Genomic DNA, 8567 nt, shown 5'->3' on the forward strand with positions numbered 1-8567 from the left:
GTGTGAGCCTGATTCAGAGCTTCTTATGTTCTTGTGGCTCATGGAGGACGGAAAAGACAACAAGAGGTGACAGAAAGGGATGAGTCAGTGACAGAATCAATGTGACCCTGAGGACCCTTCTCCCTTCCCCTTCTGTGAAGCCCCTCCCACTACTGGGGCTCTCTGGGGCTGAGGAAGCCCCACCCACTTTGGGGCAGGATCCAAGGTCTGCCATGAGAAAGCAGAGAAGCTAGAGGAGGAGAGAGTCTGCAAGGACAGGGTTGGAGGGCTCAGGGAGAGGATCTGGGGTTCGCTTGTGCCTGTGGGACACAGGGTGGGAAGGAATTTCTTCCGGATCTTTTTCTGAAAACCAACAAACTTAACCCCTGAACTCAAGGCCAGTGCTCCAGGGACTAACTTACCAAGGACTGTGATATTCTTGACTGTGGTTCTATTGAGGCCGGTGACTGAGTTATGGGCGAGGCAGATGTAGGATCCACTATCATTTGCATTACTGTGCAGGTGGTTTAGAGGCTGCGTGGCAGGAGAGGCTGAGGTTTGATCCTGGAGGATAATTCGAGTCTGGGGGAGAAATGGTGGGAGGGTCCGGGCCATCTGGAACAAAGAGAGTAAAGCAAAATGTAATGTCATCAGAGGAAGGGGACATTCCTGGTCTGTAGAAGGGTCACGGGATCCCCCTGAGCTGTGTCACAACCTTGCTCTAAAAGTTCCCAGCCATCACCGCCTGTGTTTGCAGAGCCTGAGTCTGAGACATTAACCTGTTTCTCCCATCACAGATTGTCCACCCTGAGCCTCTAAAGACAAGAGCAGGCCCTTCCCTCCTGGTCTTGGCTCCAGGCTGGGCCTGCCTGGGGTTACCTGGGGGGCAGGCAGTCATGGCCAGCCTGGGTGTCCAAGGTTGAGGGTCTGTGAATTTGGGCTACAGAAGGCCTAAGTGGCCCTGTCCCTGGCTGTGTGGAATTGGGTGGGCAGCCCGGGCCACGGAGGAGCAGAAGTTACTCACAGGAAACATTCAGGAAGACGGGGTCACTGCGGTTGGTGCTCACTGGGTTCTGAGTTTCACACTCATAGGGTCCTGTGTCATTCCTCGTGACATTGAGTAAAGTGAGAGTCCTGTTGTCCTTGGTCAGCGCTATCCTGTCACTGTCCGGGAGGCTCGTACCATTTATCCACCAGCGGTAGGTTGTGTCCGGAGTCTCAGGCTCACAGGTGAGTGTTACAGAGTTCTCACCCTCCATAGGGTCGGAGTTGTTGCTAGTGATGAAGGGTTTGGGCAGTTCCACTGTGAAGACAATAGAGAGAAGATTCCCTGTTGGTACCTTTGAGTCCTCCCCAGGCAGCCTTCAATCAGCGGTGGCAGCTCTCACCTCTCAGCCACCCTGAGTCCTTAAAAGACCAAGGCACGGGTGTGTCTCAGCCGGACGCTGACGACCTGGCCCTCGGTGCACCTGGGGCCGCCTGCTGTGTGTGGGGAGCATGGACCTTCTCAGCTGTGGGATAAGCAGCCGGGTCTGGGTGTGGACGCACCGAGGACGGAGAGTCAGAGATCCCTGGGGACCTGTTCAGGTGCTCACTGACTGGCTCCCTGCCTGACCACCCTGGGGACCAGGGGGTGCTGAGTCCCTTCTGGCTGCACAGTCCTGCCCTGCCCAGCCCAGGTGTGTTTTCTCGAGGCCGCCTTCCCTGGACCTCCTAGAGAGGAGCGCGGGAGGACTGCACGTGGGGGTAGGGACAACACAGAGACCAGGAGCAAGCCCAGTGCTCCCTGCCAGGAGGGGCAGCTGTGCCCGGGTGTGGGGACTGTCACAAGCGGTGACCACCCGAAAGCTAGAGCAGAGTCCACGAAGCGATCTAGGAAAGGGCGGAGGGGGCAGGCAGAAGCTGGGGTGTTTGGAGCAGAGCCACGTTCTCTGTCCTTGCACGTTCAAGTCCCTTCTCCTACTCAGAGGGCAGGTGAGGGCCATGCTGATCCTTCCTGAAATAGAACAGGTCGTTCACAATTCCAGGAGAGGTGAATGTCTGAAAGTGGGGACCATGAACTTCCTGGACCTTTGTGACCTTCGTGGACAAGGTCCACAAGATCCATTGGAGAATATTGTCTCTCGACCGCTCTATGGAGGTCCTTCAGTGACTCTTTGAGAATTCGCCTCATACAGTAAAATTTGTTGGCTCCTGTCCACTTTTCCCCCTCTGCACCGTGTCTTGTTGCTATGAAATACAAATTTGAGGGGCAACTAAATTTCTTCCAGCTTAACAATAACCTGCAATCCTCACAGGCAGGCGGCAGGGTGGTTAGGTCACTGGGCTCCCACATGGCCAGCTGGGGTTCCAGTCCTGGATCTGATACTTGTTTTCTCACTTTTCCTTTCTCTCTGTGTCTCTTGCTACTCCAATTAAAAAAATAATAATAACAACTAATGGAATTAAATAAATAAATAATTCTTTAAAAAATAAAATAAATTTCTTCCATGTGAAAATTGGAAATATTTTGAAAATTATAGTTGCTCCCTAAGAATCTAAGAGCAGTTGCTGAGAGGAACACTTCCTGAGAAAGCACAGTAAGGTCTTAGTCCACAGCCCGAAGGCCAGCGGTGCCCCATGCACTGTGACAGAGGAAGAAGCAGAGCCTCAAGTTGGGTTGCAGTGACACCCAGGCAGAGACCTGTGAGTCCTGTTAAGGACAGAACTGTCATAGAGTCCGAGGTGTCTCAGTTACATAGATGGAGGAGCAACTTGGGAGCGATGGTAAATGTTAGGTTTGTAAATACAGAAAAGAGATCCGTGTCACTAACTCCTAGGGAGAGTCAGGCAAAAGGAGGAGGAGCCCAACTCAGGCATGCGAAATGCTTTCTTTTCTTTTTGTCTCAGGAAACACAACTAGAGTTTGATCAAATTCATTGAGGTTGGGCAGGGTCTAAGGGAACGGGAGTCTCCAACCTAGAGGGACAGGGAAGAGGTGTGGCCAGGATCCCGCATTGGGTCCAGCCTCTGTATAGATCATGGATCTTTCGTTCATTCATTCACCATTCATTCCTTCCCCCTTCATCCTAGAACTACTTAGAGTTTATCACACGTTGGACACTGCTGGCTGCAGGGGATGGCAAGGGGAGGGGGACAGCAAAGACATTCTTTTATCTTCCAGAGGAGTGAACCCAGCACATCAGGAAACAGAGAACGGGTTCAAGTCCAGTGAAGGAGGGTATGGATCACCCTCAGCTGAGATGGGAGCCTGGACATTCCTCACATTGACACTGATCATTAAAGCAGGTGACATTGTTCTAGAGTAAAATTGTTTACATTGCCCCCCACTCCAGATCAGAATCTCTCTCTCTCTGATCTGCTGATGCTTAAAAAGAGAGGATCTGGGTCAGTCACTGGCCTTGGGGTCCATATATACTTTGTAAGGCCCTGGGGGTTTAGGAGAGGACAGGACTAAGGCTGCAGACAGATTTCGAGGGGCTCATCTGCCACCCATGTTCTGTGTGACCTTGATTAAAGTTTCCCTTTAATAAAACAGGATGAATGGTAAATGGGATCTGGCTCGCCATATTGTCTGTCAGTTAACGTTAAAATATTCACAATGGCCTGACTTAGGCTTGGTGGAGAAGTGCTGTCTGAATAAACAGCGTCCATTCATATTCGCCTCCAAGACAGGCTTCCTTAACTCTGCTTCCTGGTGGTCCGGAGCAAAAAATTCCCTGGGCCTGCTGGCCTTCTGATGTCCCCCACGGTAGCTAGCAAATGTCCTGGGAACTTGTCCATCTGTCCTCTCCATGCTGTGTGTCAGATGTAGGACGAGACTGTCTTTGCCCAGATGTGGGTCATTGGGCCCAGCTCTGGCTGCTGACCAGCTCCAAGAGAGACTCGGGCAGTTGGAAAATCTTTACTCTCCGCCAGGCCTGACCAAGGGGCCAAAACCTAGCCTTGAGAACAGGCTCCCAAGTTCAAGGGGAGTCAAGTGACTGGTGTCGACAGGCCTGAGGTAGGGGTTCCCAGAGTTAAGCTTTTCTAGGAGGATTCAGAGGGCCCCCAGGAAATGCCGTGATTAAATCTCGCAGGGTCTTTCTCATGGACAAGTTCACAGGGAAGGGCCTGGGGCAGGGGGGTGCTGGACTGAGACTAATCTTGCCCTGGTGAATTTCTCCATCTGACTGGCCCCTCTCTGCTGTGAATGTCTGGCAGGTCAGAATTGTTGAGTAAGAAATTCTGATATTTTGAAATTCATCTCCCTCCACTAAATGCTTAAATGTCAGGATGAGGATACATGTAGGGGGCGGGGTGTAGGCACAGTCTGGGCCTGATAATCCTGCTGAGGTGTGTGAAGTAGCATTAACCACATCCCCAAACCCAGAGATCACAGAGGAGTTACTCACAGAATACGCGGAATTGTCCAATTGCTTGGTCAGTTTCAATGCCAGTTACGGTTTGTATGGTGTAGAATCCTGCATCGTCTTGGCTGACATTATGGAGGAGCAGGGATCCATTGGAGAATATTTCCTCTCGACCGCTATATTGAAGTCCTTCAGTGACTTTTTGAGAATTCATCTCATATTGTAAAATTAGTTGGCTCTTGTCCACCCTTTCCCCTCTGTACCATTGGTACCCGCTAACATCCACTGATGCATTGTAAACACTTAGTAGAACATCCTTCCCTTGGGTGGCATTGAACGGCTCCGATTTGATACTGAGTTGGGCAGTGATGGGCAGGTGCCAGAAGGTTAAAAGTGAGACTGGGAGGGAGAAGAGAGAAATCAGTCAATATGGACCTACGTATTGAGATGCAAAGATGGGGCCCTACATCTTGAGCAGATCTCTTCAACTCTTAGCCTTGGTGTGTTTGTATGTGTGTGTGTATGTGTATATGTGTTCATGTCTATTTTTTGGTGTGCCCCTACAAGCTCCAGGGCAGCAGGGTGACTATTGTTCCTCCAGCACCTCTGAACTTGTCATTTCCTCCATGTGGAATGCTCTCCCCCTGGTGTCCACACGGCTTGGCCCTCAATGCCCTCAGGTTCCTGCTCACATGTGAGGGTGTCCTTGGGACCTTCCTTTTCTGACAACCTTCCGTAGAGACCCTGGGTCTTCACCCTCAGACTTTGACCTGCTCTGTGCCTTCCCTGACCCTCATTGATCCCTGACCTCACACCCTTGATCTTCACTGCCTCCACCCCACTAGCAGGAGAGTTCCGTGAGGACAGGGGCTTGTCTGATCTTTGTTGTATCCTGATGACAGGAACAGGCTGCAAGTACCTGTGTGAATTAATGAGTGTTCCAGGCAGCACAGGTTGGTGGGTGACTGTAATTTTTTGTGCCTGGTTCTGTTTTTGTTTGGAATTCCACCCTCATATAGTTATCATTATCATTTTGCCAAATGTAGATGCCAGAGTTGAGTAACATGGAAAACGGGACAATTGACATTTTTCTGCCTCTTAGAAAGTTCAGGTCACTGAGATTTCCTGTTGCTCACCCACTCTCCCTCCTTTGTGTCCTCTCCCTGACAACTCCAGAAAGAAGTCCTGTGTGCCCTCTCAGAGCTCTGTCTACACTAGGAGACCCTGGCCAGTCTTGTGCTCCCCTCCTCCCACCCATCCCAGGGAATCCTCCTCCTCACCTGCCAGCAGGAGCCTCTGCCAGGGGACGCACTCCCTGTGGAGAAGAGCTGAGGGGCACTCCATGGCCATGCTGCCTGTGCTGTCCTCCCTCTGTGGGAAGAGCTCTGGCCTCAGAGACGGCTCAGGTTGCTGCTGTGCAGGGGCCGCTCTGCTGTGCTTCCTCCCTCTGTGCTGAGCCTCCTCCCAGGGCAGGAGTACTTCCCAGGGTCACGTGGGCTGGGGGCGGGGTCTGCCCAGGAGGCCACCCTGTGCCCTCCCCGCTGAGTCCTGCCTCCCTCTTCTTTCCAGTTTCCCTCTGTCTACAATTCTCTTTGAGAATCAAGACTGATGAGGATCCCTGTCTCCTAGAAGAAGACCCTCCCACCTCAACACTGACTCCTGCTGTGTTCTGGGCGTGGTCTGTCAGTACCACACAGAGAGACCAGGAGGTCCCCTAACCAGGGGGATTCTTCCCCTTGTGACACAGAAACCCACCTGGGCACCTGAATCTTCCCAGTGTTTTCAAATGCCCTGGGAAAACTTGTGACACAGAAACCCACCTGGGCACCTGGATCTTGCCAGTGTTTTCAAATGCCCTGGGAAGATTGGATTGAAATGGCAGGAAGGTGGCACAGAGGGCTGGGGACAGAAAAGGACAGTCTAATGAGGAGTGGGGTGGGAGAGCGTCCTTCCTTCTCTGGTCTCACCAGCCTGGGCTCTGGTCTGGGGACAGAGACCCAAAACAGAGACCCAGGAGAAGTGGCAGGTCCTGGGTGTGGAGGGGAGGTATCTTGAGTGGCAGGGGAGAGAGGACTGTGGTGGGGAAGTTGGAGGTCCATGGGCTGGCTGTCATGGGGACGTTTCAGGAAGCCCCCGACTCCATGTGGGCTGAGCTGTGGCTCAGGGCCTCCCCAAGTTCTCCCGACCATCCTGGGTGGTCACTGACCTCTCCCTGGCTGACCTCCCGAGGTCATCCCACCTCCCCACATAGCTGGTGCAAGAGGGAGTGGGGCTGCACAGGAAGCCCTGGCAGGGCAGCGTCCTCAGAGCCCCAGGGAGGACCAGAGCAGGCAGTGGCAGGGACCAGGAGGGCCTGTTGGAGCAAGGGGTGGAAATCAGGCTCCATCTCCACCTCCTTGCCCAAGCCACGCTCTGGTCTCAGGAAAACTGAGCTCCTGACCGCTGGCTCTGTGTCCCAAGGTCGCCCCCTGGAGGGCACGAGGAGACCTGCAGCCAGTCTCAGGAGCTGCACCAGGGAGCTGAGCAGACTCCAGGTGGAGAGCTGGCCCTGAGCCCTGGCAGAGGTGGGCTCTGACCTCCAGGCTGCAGGGGCAGGTCAGCCGGGCCCTGTTCACACGTGGGTCTCCGGGGTGAGCCCATGGAGAGGATAGGCAATGACCAGAGGACTCCTGATCTAGTGCTGGAGATCTGGCGCCTGGGCATGTGCTGCCTCAGGAGGAGCCACCTGTCCCTGAGGCTTTGCAGCAGGGCCAGGGAGGTGTCCCTTATCAGAGGTGGGCTCTGACCTCCAGGCTGCAGGGGCAGGTCAGCCGGGCCCTGTTCACACGTGGGTCTCCAGGGTGAGCCCATGGAGAGGATGGGCACTGACCAGGGGACTCCTGGTCCAGGGCTGGAGATCTGGCGCCTGGGCATGTGCTGCCTCAGGAGGGGCCACCTGTCCCTGAGGGTTTGCAGCAGGGCCAGGGAGGTGTCCCTTAGGCTTCATGGAGAGGGGCCCGGCCTGGGAGGCTGATCCCCGAACACCAGGAATCGCCCTCGCTCAGACCCCTCACTGTTCAGTGGGCCCTGTCGGCACTCCTGCTGGTACGAGTGTAAGAAAGGGCTGGGCAGTGTGGGCAGTTGCTGTCCTCCCTGTGTGCTGAGCCACTGTCTCCATGTCCACACGGAACACGTGTGACCTCAGGTGTCACACGGAGGCGATGTGCTTCCATGGCGTGGCTTCCCCATTTGTGTAACACGTGTTCATTGAGCATCTGTGACGTGTCAGGCACTGGACTGGGCTCGTGCAGAACACGACAGACGTGGTCCCTGCCCTCATGGAGTGTCCCTCATGGAGGATACAGGCACTCGGTGATCACCAAGGAGCTATGGGTTAATTCCGATGGAGAGGAGGATTGGTGACGGGGCGGCGTGTGGGCATCGGAGACGGTGCTGGGCTGAACTGTCTGAGGAGCACAGGGAGCCCCCTGGGAAGGGCCCTTTCACTGAGACCTGAGGCTGAGTGGATGCTCCCTGGGAAGGACGAAGAGGGTGGGCGAAGGGGCTGCCTTGCAGAGGACACAGCCTTCAGTGGGCAGGTGCCTGGTAGGGCGGGAGCCGGAGTGCACATGGGACAGTGCTGAGAGCATGGGAGCCCGTAACCTGAGGGGTCACTGGGGTCGGTCACACCTTGCTGGCCTATGGGCCCTGCTGAAGATCACCTCTTGGGAGACTCCTGGCAGGTGGAATTTGCTGCCCTCCTGTGGACAAGGATGAAAGTGACAAGAAAAAGTGCTGGGCAGTTAGGTGGTGTTTTGAGAGAGAGTGAAAGAGAGAGAGAGGGAGAGAGGAAGGATACTAGACAGGGTCTCGTCATGCCATGATCTCCTTTTCCCAACCCTCCAGCTCCTCAGGATCTGGGGTGTCTGAATGTGCCCAGAAGGTGTTCAGGCTAACCTGGGTCTGAACCTGTAGTAGGTCATGTGACTTACAGCAGTGCAGTTCAGTCTGCAAGAGACTGAGGCACCTAGTGTGGGTCCCAAGCAATGTTTATTTAATTAAATTAAATAATTAATTTTGGCCACATAGGACTTTTTTTGGTCACTATTAAAAGTCTAAAATTTGGGACCAGCAGTTGGCATAATGGCTATGTAGCTGGACTCCCATGTAGACGACCGAGGTTCAAGTCCCGGACCCGGTGGCTTAACCTCATGCTAGGTGCATGCGCGTGCGTGCCCAAGATCCCGAGAGGAGCAT

General features: G+C 54.1%; 1 protein-coding gene across 1 annotated transcript in view; it reads right to left on the reverse strand.

Annotated features, from left to right (window-relative positions):
- Positions 1-5798, reverse strand: part of LOC114005350 (carcinoembryonic antigen-related cell adhesion molecule 1-like) — a 17421-nt gene extending 11623 nt beyond the window's left edge. Inside the window, 5 exon segments of the mRNA XM_027766760.1 lie at positions 402-493; positions 495-594; positions 1004-1282; positions 4374-4730; positions 5612-5798. Of these exon segments, the coding sequence (XP_027622561.1) occupies positions 402-493; positions 495-594; positions 1004-1282; positions 4374-4730; positions 5612-5681 (898 nt within the window). The 5' untranslated portion in view covers positions 5682-5798.
- Between the last annotated feature and the right edge of the window lie 2769 nt (positions 5799-8567).

Source organism: Tupaia chinensis, unplaced genomic scaffold (genome assembly GCF_000334495.1).
Source record: "Tupaia chinensis unplaced genomic scaffold, TupChi_1.0 Scaffold000067_1, whole genome shotgun sequence".
In the NCBI taxonomy this organism is placed as follows: Eukaryota; Metazoa; Chordata; class Mammalia; order Scandentia; family Tupaiidae; genus Tupaia; species Tupaia belangeri.